This window comes from Orbicella faveolata, unplaced genomic scaffold (assembly GCF_042242905.1).
Source record: "Orbicella faveolata isolate gen_17 unplaced genomic scaffold, um_ofav_v1 contig_47, whole genome shotgun sequence".
NCBI lineage: Eukaryota > Metazoa > Cnidaria > Anthozoa > Scleractinia > Merulinidae > Orbicella > Orbicella faveolata.
The window spans coordinates 16,822,538-16,842,500 of record NW_028301577.1 but is presented as its reverse complement, the minus strand read 5'-3'; the positions used below and the strand labels follow the sequence as shown (position 1 = coordinate 16,842,500).

Sequence of the window (19,963 nt, the reverse complement as noted above, 5' to 3'; positions counted from 1 at the left end):
ACCGTAGGGAGCACAAGTTAATATTACTAGGGCTTTTCATAAGTTGCTCGGCAAACTTTTTGGCACCTTGGTACGCGTATTTCGAGCAACTTTTTGCACTCTGAAAAATTCCTAATTTTCTACGAATTCTGAGAAATCGGAGCAGCTTTCAATGCTTAAATTGGCCTTGCTCCCATATTTCACAATGTTTTAGTAGACAATTTATGAATTTCCTGTGAAAAAGGAGCCACTCCCCGCATGCAGCCGGGCTGCTAGCAAGGTCAGTGTTTTTTTTAAAAGAAAATTCAAAATGCCAGGCTAACGTTCACAATCGACTGACTCGAGTGTCTCAGGTTAAGAATTTTTACAAGATTAATATTAATAAATTGATGCGTAGTCTTTAATTATACAATGTTTGGTTTTAACTGAGAACAAAGTTATTTAGCAATGCTGGTTACGCCGCAAAATTGCGCAAAAATGCTTAGACATCTTACTTTTATGAAGGTGAATTAATCAACATGACACGAGCGTGGGACAAAAAAAAATTCTGAGTCCCCGACAGGAATCAAACCCATGACCTCCCGAACACCAGGCGGGTGCTCTATCCACTGAGCTACGAGAACTCGTGGAGAGCAAGGTCATTTAACTGAGTTCATATATGACAGGTGTCCTGCATGCTGTTAGGATCAACGCTATCGAAGTCATCGTGAGTAGTGACAAGTTAAGATGGTGAATTTTAAGCTCGGTAATGAAATGTGAAGGTGAATTAATCAACATGACACGAGCCGGCACCTGTCATATATGAACTCAGTTAAATGACCTTGTTCTCCATGAGTTCTCGTAGCTCAGTGGATAGAGCACCCGGCCGGTGTTCGGGAGGTCATGGGTTCTATTCCTCTCGGGGACTCAGAATTCTTCTTTGTCCCACGCTCGTGTCATGTTTATTAATTCACCTTCACATTTCGTTACCGAGCTTAAAATTCACCATCTTTATTAACTTATCAATTAACTTATTGTAACGTCAGGTTCACAGCGACTGTTGAAAGGCCGAATTGTCACTTGCTAGACAACTTGTCGCGATGAGATTAGCGTGTGTGGGAGATGCTTTACTAATCGAATAAAGCCAGAGATCACGGAAAATCAGCTGTGATTGACGGTGATTTAATTGACGATAATCGAACGTAAACTGAAATATGCTGTAATGAATAAACTAATTACCAGATAATAGAAGATTACAAGATGACAAGAGTCACGAAACAATAATAGCAAACATTCCAATCATAACTGCGATATGACAATACTTCCAGTCAAACTTCTCAGTAAAGATATAATTAAAATCATCAGTGATCCCAAGCAGATACGCATACTGCTAACTGTCCTAATACAATAAATGATAACACTCTAAAACTTGAAAGCAATAAAATTGTACGATGCGATAAAAACGTGCTTGCGTGAGTGCCACTGAAAGCGATGTGGGAATTTACTAGCAAGGAAAGGACTTAACTGAATTACCAGAGATTCTTATAGGAAAGTTGCTAAATAGAAACCTAAGCTAGGGGGAGTGTGAACTATAAAGATCTATCGCTAGAAACAAGGTGAAATAAAAACTTTGAAAACTGGGGCTCTGCCACGTGTTGGACTTAGTACAATAGGCTGTTGTATAAAAAAAAAACCGAGACTAAAGGTACTTAAGGTTAAAAAACGTCAAAACTTGAAACTTATACTAAAAAGCAAGCATAGAAAATAGTTTGTACTTACACATCGGTTCCCGCTTGCACTCTAAATGGTCAAGGGTAGCTTAAAACTTAATTTACTTGAAAACACGTACTGTGCACGCACGATAACTGAAACTTGAACTACTGGCGGGAATATGCCGCTAACACTATCTATATACGTCCACGTGTAAAAACTGATGACGTCATTGCTAAGCAACAAATTGGCGAATCAGAAAGAGTTAAGATTACTCACTTAATTAGAGAAGCCTCGATATAGTGTTTATTACACTTATCATTAACTTTTGTTGGACAATTTGCACATTTTTGCATCAGAACAAATAAAGGAAGGGAGCAACAACAAAAAAATTGTTTCTTTGAGCAACTTTTGAGCAACGTTCGTTACAGAAAGCAACTTTTGACTTTTTTGAGCAACTTTTGAGCAACATTTTGACAAATTGCGGTCAACTTTTTGGGAAATCTCGAGCAACTTGTGGAAAGCCCTAGGAGTACCCACGGGGGGTCAAAGTTTCGAGAGGCTCCGCACTGTTTGCAGGCAGTTCTTTCCCTTTCCAGACGATTGGTCTCACGACTTCGTTAAAGGTAAAAATTACTCCTTCCACCAATACCGCGTTAAGATATTGCAACATATCACATTAGCATGTACAGCATTGTGTAGCAATGTATCGTTTCCTCTGAGCTTAATGAGCACGTATTGTGAAATCTACTACAAATAACGGTTTCCAATTATTTATCGATGTATTATAGATATAAAGTTCGAGCCTTAGAAAGATCACTCGGATTGAATTGTCATTTGACATTGCAGTTGTGTGTGTCGGCGCGTCCTTTTCTCAATAATTTCAAGTTTTTTAAAGTCGAGAAACCTTAAACGTCCTTCTTTTAGTCTACTCAGGAATTTAATTATCAATTTGCACCAAAATGTTCCTCCACAACTTTGCGGGCAGCCGGAAAAAACATCGCCATTTCGTAGAAGACCTCCAACCACTGCACACCAATGGCTGATAGTGTACAATTACTCAGCAAATCAGATTGCAGTATTTGCATCAGTTTTCAAATAGAATTCTACTAATTAACCAAAAAATCTTATTATATGACTTAGGAAAATACTTGATTGACATTGGCTGAGAGCCGGATATTTTTTTGTTAATTTTCTTTAATTTTCTCAGTCATACAATAAATGAGTAGTCGTATGAAAGCACAGGAATTTAAGGATTACACTACGAGTGGTATTTGAAAATTCTTTCAAATTGCACTCGCCTAAACGCTACTGCAATTTTAAGAGAATTTTCAAATATCACTCACTGAAAGGCTGGTTTTCACCACTAGAGCATTAGGGTATGGAAGCATAGGCTGTTAAGTAGAGCCATTTGTTTTATAATTTTCCTAACAGTAGGCGCTAATTATTAACGTCTTACTGAGCATGCGAATGTCGCTTACGCCTGTATAAAAATAAAAAATATATATAGAACCTTTATTTACCCTTGGCAATGTTTAGTGGGGCCGAGCAAACAACCGAAACAAATAATTCAAACTGAACATAACATTGTTATGCATTAGTCAATTCCAGCAGTGTCCATCCCCCCCCGGGCAACCGCGGGGCATTTGCTCACGTTGTCAGTCCCGGGGGTGGGGCATCCGCAATTTTATCGTGGCCCGGGGGCTGGGCATTTGCTTACCCCGGGGCGACCCCCAGGCATTCGACACACGTGTTTTGGAAAGTGCCATGGATGAGTTCATTGTGAAAGACGAGGCATTTGTCGAGCAATGGCTTGTCCGTCAGGGACTAGAGAAACTTGCAGATGTTTTTAAAGGTATGTTTTCTCAATTTTAGATATTTCTTCATTACTTGTAAGCATATAAATATAAGCGACAAGGAGAACTATATTTTGTTTATCACAAAACAATCACTGACGTGAACAAAACTATTTCGCATTTCGCATTCAAAACTAGCCTAGCATCTTTTAAATCATGAAAGTGGAGTTAAAATACTTAAGGTTTGCGAATTCAAATGGTGCGATCTTCAAGACAGATCTTGCGAGCTTAAAATGCAATGCATCATCATTTAAAATGTCTTGATTCTTCACCGAAAAAGTAGCCTGCGAATACAGGCGCCTATCATCGCTCGCGACTGGGGGCACGTCCGACGCAATCCCAGCTATCCCCTAGCAAACTGTTAAAAACAAATAAAATTATAAAGAAATAAATATAATCAGAATCAACTAAGACGTACTGTTGTCCTTGAAGTCTTACCGTTGCATTAAAATACTGAACAGTTGACCGTTTTATCCACTGATTAATTAAAAAACTGCAGAGTAGTTGGAAGGCGACGATCCCGGGGGCGGGGAATTTGCCCAGTTTTTAAAAAAAATGCTAATGCTCGGGGGTTAGCCCGGGGGGGGGGGGGATGGGCACTGCTGGAATTGACTGATGCATTAAGAATCCCAATTGCTGGTTTTCAGTGTCACGCAATTCAAAATAGATCAAAATAAAAAACAAAGTCCAGAATCTGGGAAATAAAAGAAAGTAAATATGGAAAGACTCTCGCCAAAATTCTGGTCACAACAATTTTTCTCATGCGAGATATGAGGAGAAATGTTTTACCCAAATTTATAGAGATTTGTATGGAGACGCCATGCTGGTGCCCATCCGTATGGGCACCAACATGGCGGCCGGAAACAAACGGAAACATCTGTCACTGAGTTTTGCTACAAACGCGTGAATTTATCCCGCGAGGAACTCTAAAACATTAAAACAATACTTTTTCTAAGACATGAACTGTTAAGATAGCCAAGTTCCCCGAAATAAGTCACTTTTTTAACCGTCATGACAGCTCTCCAGGCCGTCATGTAAATGCCGCGTCACGCAAAAGCTTAGAAATTCAAGTGTAGTGCATCACAAAACCAAGAACCCATTCGGAGCGACAATTTGTAGGAATATTAATTTTCAGCTGCTCTTATACATCATTTAAGTAAAATCCCAGGAAGATCAATAGTTTTGTAGTTCGGATTTTAGTGACGTCATGTGAAAACCTGCTATTGGCCGGAGGCAAACCAGTTGGCTATTTACAAGCGTGGCCGAGGATTTGAACTCAGGGCTACTGAGAAACAAATCCAGGCAGACACTATTGGTCTTTGATGAGTCCAAGTTTCAGAAATTCTACTTAAAAACCTTGCAAAGTAGAAATGTTGGCGCGAAGTCAGTCGGTACAAAAGTAAACTTTTGAGAAAAATGCACTTTAAGTTTTTTACACGAAGTATTAAGCATTTAACGAGCCACAAATAGTGGGGGGGGGGGGGTGCAGATTGGATCTCGGGGGAGATGGTGCAATGGTTGTTCTATTTTGTAAAAAGTTACCGCAGTTGTGGGAAATATTCCTTGTCATAAGGGAAATGAATAAGCCTGTGATGGCAAAGCGTTTCACAAATAATTATACCAATCGAGTTGTGCATGTCTTTAAAGTTTTTTCTAAATAGTTTCGTTCATATAAGTTAAAAATAATCTATATTTTTGGTCACGTTCTTATAGTAAACAGTCGTTGCTATGGCCGTTGCCACGTGAAAAGACTTATACCACTGTGTACTTTCCTTAAATTTCACACTCATCTGGAAGGAAATTCGGCAAGATCGTTTCAAAATGTTTTTGACAAGTCCTCAAGGGTCTTAAGTCTTGTATTTCCAAGAAATTGAATTTTTCATGAACATCGCCATATTTTAGGGTACCATACCACCTTAACATTACAGAATTATCTCGGTCATAATCTTTATTACATTGCTGCACATCATATCGTTACTTGTCCTTGGCAAAGTTTTTGATGAATTTTTAGCAACTTTTGAGACATCTATTTGATTAGTTTTTGATAGCTTTTATTTGAACCAATCAGCGTCCACAGTCTTTTAGTCTTCTTGGAGGCGAAGTTGTCAAGTTCTACTGCTGTTTATATTTTAATTTTCCCAGTTGAAATTAAGGTCGTCAGAAAGTTGCCAAAACGTTGGCTGAGACAGTAATATGGATCATTTTAGCTGTTGTTGGACTTTCAAGATGGCTTATTGCAAAACAAAATATGCGAAGCCACATGAGTTGTTTCTTATCTACGATTTCAGAAAAGCAGAAATACATTGAGAAATATACCTGCATGAAAGCAGAGTGAGGTTGCCAAGCCTGGGAGAATTTTGAATAACAATCATTATTTGGACCAGACCCTTTGTTGGCTCAGCTGTTTCCTTATGTTGTTGATGTAAAGCATATAATGAAACAAACTTCTGTATAAACCGAACTTAATTACCCGTTCCCAGGGGGAAGCTTAAGAGTTGGACAACATCACGCATTGCAGGTCAGCCACAAGACCAATAAGGAGTAAAAGCAGCATCTTCAATTTCACGAGGGAAACTAGATTATCTCTGCTAATCCTAGATAACACCTGACGATAGGCAGCTTCAACCTATGAAAGTTCGCGCCAAAGAAGCCATGCAGTGACACACTGAGACTGAAGGAAACTACAAACTTGATAATCTTGACGAAGGTAGGCGTTTTTGTTCCATAAATCTCTCGAACTTCCAGTTCTTAAAAATTCCTTGTTGTATTCATATAATTCATCGACAAAAAGAAAAGGAAAAAACCGCAGCAGTAACTGGAGAGTATGCTAAATGTTTCGACTCGGATATCGCCTTCCGTTAATTAGGAGTATACCCAATATGTCGGTTCAACCTCTTGGTCAGTTTTATTTACGAGAACACAAAATTTAAGGCAGCTGAAACAAAAATAGATTTTTTTCTTTTATCATGCAACTGACAACCTGATAATTTTTACATTTGAAGACAATAACATTGTTGAACATGCAAATTAGTGAACAGTTCCGGGCTCGGCTCTTGCTAGATATCATCTTGTTTTAAAGAAACATTAGACAATCAAGAAAAACTATATACATGTATAATTCATAAACAGATTTAGATCAGTCTCAAACTAAGGGAGTTGTACATTGTGTGCAGTCAATTTAACAGTTTATGAACTCATAATGTTTGTCCAGAGCTTGAAATTTCCTCGCGTCTAGAATCAGGGGCACCCAACGGATCGTTTCGGTAAATTATCTGTTCGGAAGGCTTTTAATCCCCTCTGATTTTCTTGAGAGAATTGGCACCTCGAACTTTCGTGACATGAGAAATTTAATGTCTGTTGTTTTCGGACTGTTAAAAATGTCGTTTTGAGTACCGAAAAAAGGTCAGCTATCATTTTCGGAAAGGCGATAAGACCTAAGGTTTTCGGGAAATGGACAAAAAAGCCCTAATAAATTCGAGAATACTCAAGTTCCCCTAGAATATCCGAACAGATAAAATTTTTTTAGTGCAACCTAAAATTAACCTACAGAGCTTTAAAAGTACTCCAGATAGCCTAAAACAGCATCTAACAGCATTAGAGAGAAAACGGTCGTTGGGTGCCCCTGTAGAATGGCCTCACACTCCGTACGTGTTCTAGTGTTATGAAAACGTGAAATTTTAAATTACTCCGTTGATGTTCACGGCGAATCAGAAGTCAGCTGGTGGCTGAAAAATGTACCATGACACCTTAATATAACTGTAGAACGTGCAGTCAAAAGTGTATTGCTGAAGTACTTACTGTCAGAGTTTCTATTTATAAAAACCTATTCAGACCAGTTCTGTTTAGCTCTTTGGTCATATTGATGATTTCAGAATAAGAATAATTTCAGAATAAGAATAATTTTCTAAACATCACGCAAATTTTGGAAATTCACAGAAACCCTTCTTTTTTTTTTTTATCGAGAACTGATTTTATTTTATGGCAACAGTATTTGTAGTTAGAAAAGGTTTTAAAACTGAACCAGTTAAAACTTCCGTTCATAGAAAACTGACAGCACGGTTATGAATACTAAAAGAGACTGAAAATTCATTTACAATAGCTGGGCTATACTTAACTTAACACAATAAACACTGACTAAAACAACTTACAATCGAAACGTTGGAAATTAATGGTACTTTCACCAAGGACACATACGTATTTTGTTTTAATGAAATCAGTAATAAACGTGTTCTATCCGGCGTTGTGTTGAGGAAGTTGCTCAGTACAGCTACCGACGATTAGGCTGTTTGCTGGGCAAAATTGGCGCGATTGAAAAAAAATCGAAACCGATTTAGTAACTATTTGAATTCATTTACTTTGTTTACATAGAAATTTGGTTGGTCACTGAAGCCAGTTCGACAAAGCATAGACTTCTCAGGCGGAACAACAACTCTACATCCTGTTGCTTCAGTCTTGGCGGCTTCTAGAACTAATTACGAGCGATCTGAGTCATAAACTTTAATTGGTGTGATACATTTTGTGGTTCTCAGCGTTCAGTTGTGCCGAAAATAGCAGCACGAAAACAAGGAAGAGGAACAGTTGAGCTTACACGGGGCGATTGAGAGTGGCCAGTGCATGAGCGAGGTTGTCAAACAATTGAACGATTCATAATTTTCGATTAACATTCACCAGCTCGTTTGAACCATGAATGCAACGGTAAAAACAGAACAGACAACAGAACAGAACAGAGCAGACAACCTCATTGATGAACCATTAGCATCGTTCTATGTTCGTGTTGTCTTTTTTGCCTTCATTATGCTGGGGAGTGTACTTGGAAATGCCGTGGTGTGTAAATCCATTTTGTCGTTGCCTACTCGTCAACTTCTATTTTCTTATTACTTGGTGACCAATCTCGCTGGCGCTGAAACCATCAGCTCACTTTGTTTCCCGTTCTACTTCGTTTATGACTGGTTGAATCATTGGCCTTTTGGTGACGTCGCCTGTAAGCTGGTGTTTCCCATTCAAATGACGGCCATGTTTGTGGAGACTTATACGCTAGCTTTCATTGCGGCTTACAGATATCGAGTGATAGTCTCCAGTTGCCACCAGTTAGCCTCTCGTTCGCTAGCCAAAGTGTTGCTAGTACTTGGTTTGTTGTGGGTTGCCGCTTTGATTGTTGTGCTGCCAGTTGGAGTGATGCACGCCGAGATCAAGCTCCCGTCTGGACAAAACCACTGTAGAGCCCTGTTCCCTGGTGATACATCGCAAGATGCCTCAAGACACACTAAATACTCTATTGCTCGTTTCATCGTGAGTTTTGTTGTTCCGTATCTCATTATCTCGATATCGTACGTTGCTGTGGCCGTCAAGATCAAAACCCACGTGACTGAGTTAAATGCAACGCGCACAAATGGTGTAACCGGAGAGGATCTACGGCCTCAAAATGGACATGCCCGATTCATCGAACTAGAAACAATGGAAGGGAATGCTTGGGTGCAGAACGAAAACGGAAAGAAAACCAAAGCAAAACGTCAAACTGGTAAAGTTGGATGTCCAAGGCACGCCTTGCCTCCCGTCCAAGCCGTCCGAACAAGAGATGATTGCAGTAGTGTCATGAACTTCGAAGTGGACATTCTCAGAATGATCTATTTGATCATACTTACTTTTATTGTTTGTTATATTCCTATCCAGGTTGTGTTTATCTACGAACAAGTAAAGGGCGGGCTATCTGATTGGCCATATTACATTATTGTAAGGAGGTATGCGTTCCTTCTGACTTGTCTTCCTGGGGCATTTCATCCTATTCTATATGGAACAATGAGTAAATTTTACGCTAAAGCGTTTGCTACACTCGTGTCGTGCCATACGAAGTGAGCTGCCATGCGTTTACACTTGATCCCGGCAAATTAAACCTTGCACATATATCTTTTAGACCTTGGAGTAAATTGCCAGCTACGAACTAGCGCAGAAACAATACTTAATTGCAAACAGTGAAGAAGGAAATTCAAAGTCTGCCCTTGTTCCAAACGCTTAACGTAAAAAAGATACAAAATATTAACAAACAATAAACTGCAAGGCTGATACTACTATTAGATCTCTTGTAGATCCTACGTTGGCAGCGTTTATCGTATGCGGTCCCTTGCAGTTTCTGGTTTCTCATTTATGTATCTTCGGACCGTGCGTCTTTCAGATCCGATACGCTAAGTTTTTAAAACATGGTGGTTGCCATGCGGTTAGGCTGGCCTTGTCCAGCCACATTTATTTTTTGCCTTTCGAGGCACCAATCGTGACACTTTGTCTCCTTGCGACCTGAAACACATGATGTGGCAACACATGTTTCGGGGCGCAAGTGAGTTCAAAGTACGGAACTTGATATAGTGAACGGGTCATTTTGCAATTTATGTGCGTTGGCTATTGGGCTGGCGTTACCTATCCTCGTTACACAGTGCTGACGAGTCCCAAGAAGGACGAAATAGCTGTCCACTATTGCGATCCTGCTTTATCGGTTCTTGCCATGTTGGTGTCTCGAAACGTTTTTCACGTAGTATCAGCCTTGCAGTCTATTGTTTGTTTACATATTTTTTTCGCTAATTAGATCTCTTGTAGATCCTACGTTGGCAGTGTTTATCGTCTGCTGTCCCTTGTAGTTTCTGGTTTCTCAAAATATTAACGCATGGTAATAGACCTTATCAGAAGTTGATGTTGCTAAAGGTGTCAGAGAGGTAATGCAAGAACTGTTTGTTTTCCCCGACTGCCCTGGGGCGAGAGGTCTATTGCACATGAATGCGAGGCCCATTTTTCTGCGGAGAAAATGCTGATAGGCTGCATAACTTAAACTTTATCAGTGCCAACATCAATCAATGACTAGTTGTACTGAATGAATGAATAACTTTTATTCAAGAATTCTAACGTACTTACAGCTCACAAATTAGTTTTGAATGTGAAGAGAGGGTGCGAGTCAGTGACACGATTATACTGAAATGCTAAGTTGACCTGAAAAAGGTATCAGATATCCCCAGTTCTACTGAATAATCATCCTGGTTGTATCGCCGACTTACTTCACCTGTGTTAGATTTGTAACAATCGTTAAAGAAAGAGAAAAACATTTTCCGTGTCTCTATCGAGTAACAGGAACACGAATAGAGTGGAAGTTAAGGATAACCCGTGAAGAAATGCAGAGGGAACACGAACCTTAGGTGAGCGTTCCTACAGCTTTTCCGAGTTCTCGCAGACTTTCACTAGTCTACACCAGACCTGAGGCTTGTCCACATATTTCATTTTAGAGAGAATTCCAATACCTTGAAATTTTTTCCGTCTAAAATCATTTAAATGTGCTTTCCAATTCAGCTTGAATATCTGATTTACGGTGGTATGGTACCCTCAAATGGACCGAAAAGTTTGTTTAAATATGGTGAAGAAAGATCAATTGTGTGCCATTGCACTCAAGAAGAGAAATTAAATTTCTAGAGTTTTACTCAAAATGGTTGCTATGGAAACCAGCCACAGCCATTTGAGGTAGTGTTTTACAGTATTGACGCCAACACTTCCTGCTCTTTTACAAAACAAGATTTGAGTTTCAAATAAGCATATCGTGTAAGTTTCTGTTTTGTTCTGTGCAATGAACCTACGTTTTGACAGTTAACTCTTACTTTCAGTGCTTTTACAGGCTTTATTTAGAAATAACCTTATTTTTTACCACACCCAGTGGACAAATCATCTCATGTCAAGTGACAGACGTTAAAATGTTACGATTTTTTGGTTTATAACATCACGACACTATTGGTCTTTGATGAGCCCAAGTTTCGGGAATTCTACTTAAATTCCTTGCAAAGTAGAAATGTTGACGCGAAGTCAGTCGGTACAAGAGTAAACTTTTGAGGAAAATGTACTTTAAGTTTCTTAAACGAAGTATTAAGCATTTAACGAGCCACAAATAGCGGGGGGTGGGCAGATTGGATCTCGGGGGAGGGGGTGCAATGGTTGTTCTATTTCGTAAAAAGTTACCGCAGTTGTGGGAAATATTCTTTTTCATAAGGGAAATGAATAAGCCTGTGATGGCAAAGCGTTTCACAACTAATCATACCAATCGAGTTGTTCATGTCTTCAAAGTTTTTTCTAAATAGTTTCGTTCATATTTGTTAAAACTTAACTATATTTTTGGTTACGTTCTTATAGCAAACAGTCGTTGCTATGGCCGTTGCTACGTGAAAAAACTTATACCGCTGTGTACTTCCCTTAAATTTCACACTCATCTCGAAGAAAATTCGGCAAGATCGTTTCAGAGCTTTTTCGATAAGTCCAGTGGACATTTTGAGTGTTTGTAGGGCCTTTGGGTTTGCACTAGTCTATGACAGAACAAATGGCAAATGCCATGCTGTTACGCCGCAAAATGTAATTTTAACGCAAAATGTAATAATATCAACGCAAAATGTAATAAAGTTATCAACGCGAAATGTAATAACTTTCCAACGCAAAATGTAACAACTTTTTTAACGCAAAGTGTAATAACGCAAATTGTAATAAGTCCTAAATTGCAAGTATGTTCAACTTAGTCAAAAATTAGTAACAGTATCGTCATTCTGACTTTTCGGAACCTAAGTTATAAATAACCTGTATACTAGGTCTACTAGTTTTATTATGAATTCTACACACCCTCGAATCAAAATACACGTTGGTTGAACGAGGAAGGAGTGTGCGTGAGGGAGCAGGAGGACCTTGTTTGTGTGAAGCTTTATGAAATTATCCGCAAATGCATGTTCTTTTTTCTCATACAAAGCTATGGCTGATTGATTTTGCCATTGATTGATTGCCATGAGAATGTTAAAAAAACTTTGGCTTCCCAGTGAGAGGCTTACCTTAATTTAAGTAACACATGATTGAAAGTCAGTGTAATTGCCGTGAATCTCTCTGCAAGCAGTTGGTAAAGGGGTAGATATAAAAAGAAAAGTGCAAAAGAAAAATTAAAACCCAAAGATGTACAAAACAAGAGTACAATACGCAAATTACAGCGCTTAAAAACACCCGAGGCCTTGTCCTCGACTGAGTATAATACGCAACACAGCGTAAAAGTATATTATAGTACTCTTGAACGATCTCACTTCCATTTGGGAAGCCCAAGCTTAAAAATAGCCTTAACAAAGAAACACACTCTAGCTTCTCGCTCTACCGGATCGAAAATCCCTTACACCTCACTGGCCCTCTCGCTTCAGGGAGGAACAATAGGAAAGCTACAACTTCGATCCTAACCACAGCCTATCCTGATATAAAAAGATCACCAAACAACTATTCGAGCGGGAACGGAATTGAGAAACTTCTCTACCTTTTCCTGAGTAACATTGAATTTAAAGTTGTCACGCTCCAAACAGCAGCTGAAGAGATTCGTGAACAATCGAAACCGGGCGGTCCTTGCTGAAGCAACTATGATGTCAGACAACGAATTACTGCTACTGAAGTACATCTGGTGACGAGGATGTCGACTACACAGCCCCAGAAATGCTTTCTTACTGTCCTCCAACGGACACCGAAGAACACATTGCGGAGGACAAACAAAATGATGCTTACGGAAAAGCATCTATACTAAACCTGCGATAATATCATATAAGAGAGACAAATCTCTAAGAGATACGCTCGTTAGAGCGAAAATTTAATTGAAGGTTAAAATGCATCGCTATCGCAATTCACGAGGGGAGTCCGTGTAGGCCTGTCATATCTTTTGTTTTGAACATACTTGCAATTCAGGAGTTATTACATTTTGCGTTAAAAAAGTTATTACATTTTGCGTTGACAACTTTATTACATTTTGCGTTGATGTTATTACATTTTGCGTTAGTATTACATTTTGCGGCGATTGTTATTACATTTTGCGTCATTTTGCGGCGATTATTACATTTTGCAGCGTAACACGTGCCAAATTTACCAGATATTATTTTAAGCAAAACAAAGCCCTCTTTATAGTGATAGTGATTTATGACTATCACGTGATTGCTACACTGCCCCCCACTAAGTTATTGCGTAATGAATGTAAAATTCCTCAATATTTCATAAAATGAAGGGAAATTTAGCCTTTTGTCTAGGAATATCATTCTTGGAGACACTTAATGACCTTGTGAGGTAAATAAGGCACCCAATATGACCTGATTTACCTTTACAGGCTCATTCATTTCCCTTATGAAAAGGAACATTTCCCACAACTACGGAAGCTCTTACAAAATAGATGAAAAAATTGGGTCAGGTTTAGGGGTACGGTTAAGGTAAGGTTTGCCTCACTTAGGGTTTGGATTAAGTTTTAGGGTTAGGGTTAGGGTAAGGGTTACCTCACTTAGGGTTAGGGTTAGGGTTTAGGGTTAGGGTTAGGGCGAGGGCTAGAGATATGTTAGGGTCAGCATGTTAGTTAAGAAATAGAAATATATGTTTGTTTTAAAGGAAGAAATAAAAGCACTTGACGTTTATTTCGGTAAGTAGCTATAAGAAAATTCTGCTTTAGTTAAGAACTGGAAGGTAGAAGTTATTCACGTTATTTAAAGTAGCCAAACATAGGATTTTACACTTCGAGAACGAAACAGTACTATTTGTTTATAAATACGTTAGAAAAACTACAGGCATAAGATGCTGGATGCTTGAATGCGATAACAAGTCTTCACTTTTATAATAAAGTGATAAATATATGATCATTTAGCCTAAAAAGCTGTACCCGCAATAGTTTTACGTTGTTAAGCAACACCAATAGAGTTTACGCTCCATTGCCTGGTCACGTGACTAGTTATTATTTCGAAACTTTGTACCCTGTTTGAGCGGAAAAAACAACTGATAGTGAGTAAAACTAGTAAGTTTTCAATTTCTTTTACAAAGACTATTCTGCATTAAATCAGTGCAATGTTAGGAAATAGGTCACGTGACAATATTAAAGTATTCATAAAATCTTTTAAAAACGGGTTAGTTAATGTTGTATCATATTTGAACGTTTCCTTTACCCAAGCAACACGTCGACAGCAAATTGGCGCGGCGTAAAAGTTCTTTTGGAAACTAGCTTATTTACCAAAATGTGTTTTGTGACGTCATGACCACGAAACATGCCATCCGACACTGAACATCACTTTATACTCTTGATATGATAAAATATAAGTTATTCTTTCCAAAACACCTGGCACGGCAGTTTTCTTTTTTGATAAAATGGGCTTTTGGAAACATTTATGTTCTCTGCTGGGGGTCTTGGAATAGCCTCAAACACCAGTTTCTGTACGTTTGTGCAAAATTATCTCCCAGAAAGATGGTTCAGAATAAGAATTTCACTCTGGAACTGATTTTGGGTCACTGGTTAAGCACAATGAACTATAGAAACTCACATTTAAACATCGAGAAGGTGAACCAAATAAGGCAGAAAAAGTGATGATTCGGATTTCCAAGTCCAGTCCACATTCTCAAGTCCTAGAATTACTATATTCCAGTAGCGTTAATTCTAATCATCAACCCGGCTACCTTGGTTTAAAATTTGTTCGTTATTTTGTCTTTTCCTTGTTTTCTTCATGGGCAGAAAACTCTTCTTTGGCTATTTTCAACTCTGAGAAACCTACAGAATTTCGAAGCTCAGAATTTTGCTACGTCGAAAATCACTTCGCCAACGAGTTCGTGTAGGTCGCTATTTTGCATTGTTTGGGATAATTATCTCAATACCGGGGAAAGCTTTTAGACAGAGCAATTCAAGGGGTCATTCTTTTCCTCAAATATGCTATAGTCTTGTTCTAGTTCCTGGCTAACAGCAGCCTTTATTGTCAGATACATCTTGCAATGCATTATGGGTAACTATACTGTTGTGACACGGAATGCACCTTCCCGGCAAATCAAGACCAGGTCAAAACATTCACACTTTCATAGGCCCGGTGCCTCCTACTTATCATGTAACTCGTCAAAATACCTTTTTTGTGCCCTTGAAGTGACCTGCTTTTAGGCCTGCTCTGTTTTGGCCTGACACAGTCGCAAACCAAGTTTCCATCTTTTAGCACTAAACACCACTCTTGGAATCGCGAACTGCCGCAAACATTCAGTCCTTCGAATGCTGAATGTCAAATTACCGATCGCCAGACTTAAATGATGTCCTTTGACCACCAAAATAGCTATTTAGAAGACATTCTGTCACTTACACGTTAATAAGCTTTCGTTACGCGACCGAATTCAACAATTAAACGAGACTTACCTGTAAGGTGAAGTTTGATTGGAATTCTACGAGTCATTGGTCGGGAGTAATGACATATCATAGGAGTTACGTGAGAGAGCGCGCGAACCTGGGAGATCAATTTTCAAATTGGCGAGTAGTCACACAAAATGAATGAAGGGTGGGTATTATAGTAAATAGAATGGTGTATAATAGGGAGGGCACGTAACTCCTACACTCCCGACCAATGACTCGTAGAATTCCAATCAAACTTCACCTTACAGGTAAGTCTCGTTTAATTGTTGAATTCTACTTCATCATTGGTCATTGGTCGTTTCGGAGTCACGTGAGACTTTAAAGCCCATGTGACTAGGAGCCACACATAAGAAAAAGAAATAACAGTCAGTTGACAAAACTGAAGCAATTTGTATTGCTGAACAATGCGTACATAACAAAACCTTAAGAGGTACAAGATCTCAAAAGCTCATTACCAAAGTTATTTTGGCTGACAACAGGCAAGTTGTAAAATTTCTGGAAGGTATCATAATTTGACCATCCAGCACTCCTCATAATAGTATCCAGAGGTATCTGTGCTGCCTTAGCAGAGGAGGTAGAAGCTGACCTGGCGCTATGTGCACTAAACAGACTAGTGCTAATGCCAGATTTGCTTAGTACGTGTTTAATCCAGTTGCTAACTGTATCTGCCGAGACTGGCTTATTTGGTTTCTTGTAACTTAAAAGCAGCTGAGATGTATCCTGTCTAAAGGCACTGGTCCTCTTAACATATTCTAGCATGTAAGTAACAACACACAGCCGAGGATCTGGTTGATAAGCAACAAACTCCAGGCTGGAAATGTGCCTGCCAGGCCTGGAAGTCTTTAACAATGTTTTGACGACAAAAACTCATTTATCAGGGCTTAGTTTCATATCCGACACACTCAGAGAGTGCAGTGTTTGGCGTCTCTGTCCTGACAATAGAGCCAATAACATAACCAACTTATGAGTTAAATCTTTCAATGTAAGAGATTCTGGAGGATGTAAAGTTTGCAAATAACTAAACACTTGCTTGACATCCCATGTCTCAGAATATTTAGGAAGAGCAGGTCTGGATTAAAAAACCCCTTTGATGAATCTGCTCACTAAAGGATGACTTCCAAAGCTCTTACAACCATCAATCAGGAGGCAGGTTGACAAAGCACATCTAGCAGTGTTAATGGCACTGTATCTTAGACCAGTATGGTACAACTCGGCTGGGGAATTCACCCCCGTTTCTACAGAAGCTGAAAAGGGATCCATTTTCCTTTTACTGCAGTACTGCTTCCATCTCTTAATGTAGGGTTCATACTGCTTTTTTGTACTGTTTCGCCACGAGTCCATGACCAGGGCTGTAGCCTGCTCTGATAGTCCCTGACTTTCGAGTTGCTCCCGGATACATGACATAGGAGCAGTACTAGCTTTGGATGTAATGGGTGAACTAAGTCTGGTTGACTTGGCTGAACTATCAGCTCCTTTTTCCGAGGCAGTTCCAGAGGATTTTGAATTACCATTCTCATGAGTGTCGGCCACCATGGTTGAGTTGGCCACTTGGGTACTGGTATGAGTCCTGTGGCCTCCTCCTCCTGAATTTTCTGAAGAGCTAATGCTATGAGACTGAAAGGAGGGAAGGCATAAAATAAATATGATTCCCATGATAATGTAAATGCATCTATTGCAAAAGCTTCAGGGTCAGGTTGGTATGCCACAAATGGTTTAACTTTGTAGTTTAGCCTTGAAGCAAACAGGTCAATGTTAGGTTTAAAACCTAATTTGGCTATTGCATCACAGTACACACTTTGGTTTAGAGCCCACTCTGTTCCCATGTTTGTATTTCTGGATTCTTTGTCAGCAAGAACATTCAACTTTCCTGGGATGTGGGCTGTAGACAGCTATATATTATGATCAAGACACCAGTCCCATATAATGCGGGCTAAATTGTTACAGAATGGCGAGTGACTTGTACCCATGTGTGAAAGTGTTGAGACAGCTGTGGTGTTGTCAATCATCACCCTAACATGTTTGCCTTCAAGGTGTGCAGAAAGGCTTTTAAGGCAAAGTGCACAGCTAGCATCTCAAGGTAATTGATGTGATGGAGAGCTTCACTTGTGCTCCAAGCACCCCTCGATGTGGTGCTGCCCAGCACAGCTCCCCACCCATAAGACGATGCATCTGTGAACATTGTAATCTCTGGTTTACCATGTTGCACAACATTATATGCACTGTGCACTGAGTCTCGCCACCATTTAATGTCAGCTAATGAGGCGTCTGTTAGTTGCATACGAATATCAAAGTTCCCCTTAGCACGTTGTAAAGCACTTGTTTTATCCATATCAATCGGTCTAAAGTGTAAAGGGCCATACATGACAGCTGGGAAGCTGGCTGTCATAAGGCCCAGCAGCGATGAGACTTCCCTTATCGAAGGGTTGCTGCAGGCAAGTATTTTATCACATGCATCTTTAAGTTTCTGAGCTTTGTCCTGGGTCAGGTAAATTTTCATTTCTATCGAATCAAGAACAAAGCCCAAATAGGTGATTCTCTGTGATGGCACAAGGACAGATTTTAAGGGGTGGATAACAAACCCCAATGAATCAAACAATTTTACAGTGGCTATGACATTAGTGACACAGTCATTGAAGTCATGACCTTGAAGGTATGAATCATCCATATAAGAGGATGATAAGTGACCAGACTGCCTCAAAGTAGCATAAACCGGTTTTAATAGTTTTGTAAATTTCCGAGGGCAGAAAGCCAGCCCATTGGGAAAGCATGTAAATTTGTAAAACTGACCCATCCATTCAAACTTCAGGTATTTTTGATCACAATAGGCAATTGGCACTGAATAATAGGCATCCTTTAGGTCAACGGAGGCCATATAGCAGTTTGGCCTCATCATGTTTATGGCTGACCTCAGGGTGTCCATTTTAAAATGTTGATATTCAACATGTATGTTAAGTCGTTTAAGATTGAGGATTAGCCGAAAAGAGCCATCCTTTTTGGGTCTGATGAAAATGGGAGATATGAACTCTCCTTTCTCATGCCCCGTGGCTACAATGACACCCTTATGTAGAAGTTTTTCAATTTCAGTGCTAATGACATCCACTTCAGATTGTTTTACACACTGTAATGGAGCTTCCTTTTGAAAAGGTATAGATTGAAATTCAATACGTAGGCCCTGAACCATAGACAATATCTCCTGATCAGAAGTGATCAATTTCCAATTGTCTACATAATCAACCAGTTGACCAGCTTTAAAGCAGTCTGCTCTCAAAGTAAAATAATTTGTCAGAGCAGGGATAAGCGATACAAAATTGTTTACATCTACCCGGTCAAGTAAATCGTTCAGTGAACAGTTAGCAGTCACTGCTTCTTTTTCCCCCACTGTTTTTTCTGGTTGTAATGGGGTTTCTTTCCCCTCTGGCCTAAAAAAGACTTTCCATTTTTGTTGTTATTGCCAGGTTTGTCGTGAAAGCGGCGACTAGAAGTACCGGCCGCAAGGTTGCTAATTTTGTTCGAAGCCTTGATACTGTTGAGTTGGCACTGGAGTTCATCTCCAAATAATTTCCCAGTGATTGGAATGTGGGGCGAACACAAGGCGCTGTATTCGTTGTTCAAGCAAGGCCTGATTAAATCACGACGGTGCTGGGACAAACTCAGATTACTGTGACCCAACAGTGCAATAGCATCTGTATTGAAGGTCAGAAGTTCCTCCAGATTTGAGGTGATACTGGAGTTTTTCGAGTCAGCAAGTGCAGCCATAATTTTGCTGGCTGACGCAGTCAAGATAGCCCCAACTTTCGTGATTGCCTTCTGAATGGCCGCTACGCGGAGATCCCTCCGTTTAGCTTGATGAGTAAGCTTGTCCCAAATTTCAGGATTCACTGTTGGTACAGTGACCTTGTCACAGTTTGATGCGCGGCCATATTTGTCAAGTTTCTCCTTGTACTTCCCGTCACCAAGTTTAGCTGAGAAACGTTTGTTGACAAACTCTGCCAGTTTGGCGGTTGCGGCCTCAGACGTCTTTTCTTCGGCATCATAGTCCTGACTAATGTTGCCGAAAAAGCTTGTCGAGGGGTCCTCGACCTCGCTGAAACTTTTCGGTGGCGCCTGCTCTTGTTGAGCACGAGTGACCTGAAGCAATGCGCTAGAATCTACCGAGTCGGCCGATTCATCCCCAGACGCCTCATCGCTGAGCACATCGCGACGAGCAGTCGTGGTTTTTTGTCTTTTAGCAGTAGAAGGTGATGCTGTGTCAGCATGGATTCTCTTCAAGGCATTT

The 19,963-nt window shown here is 39.8% G+C and overlaps 1 protein-coding gene across 3 annotated transcripts in view; it reads left to right on the top strand.

The window, feature by feature from the left end:
- LOC110065455 (neuropeptide Y receptor type 2-like) overlaps positions 1-14,431 on the top strand; it is a 22,622-nt gene extending 8,191 nt beyond the window's left edge. Inside the window, exons 2-3 of one of the 3 annotated variants that reach the window (XM_089280591.1) lie at positions 6,123-6,231; positions 7,893-14,431. In XM_089280591.1, the coding sequence (XP_089136717.1) occupies positions 8,208-9,377 (1,170 nt within the window). In that variant the 5' untranslated portion in view covers positions 6,123-6,231; positions 7,893-8,207 and the 3' untranslated portion in view covers positions 9,378-14,431. Of the gene's footprint in view, positions 1-5,508; positions 6,232-7,892 lie in introns of those variants that run through there. The other 2 variants (XM_089280589.1, XM_089280590.1) reach the window with 2 other exon arrangements.
- The last annotated feature ends 5,532 nt before the right edge of the window (positions 14,432-19,963 follow it).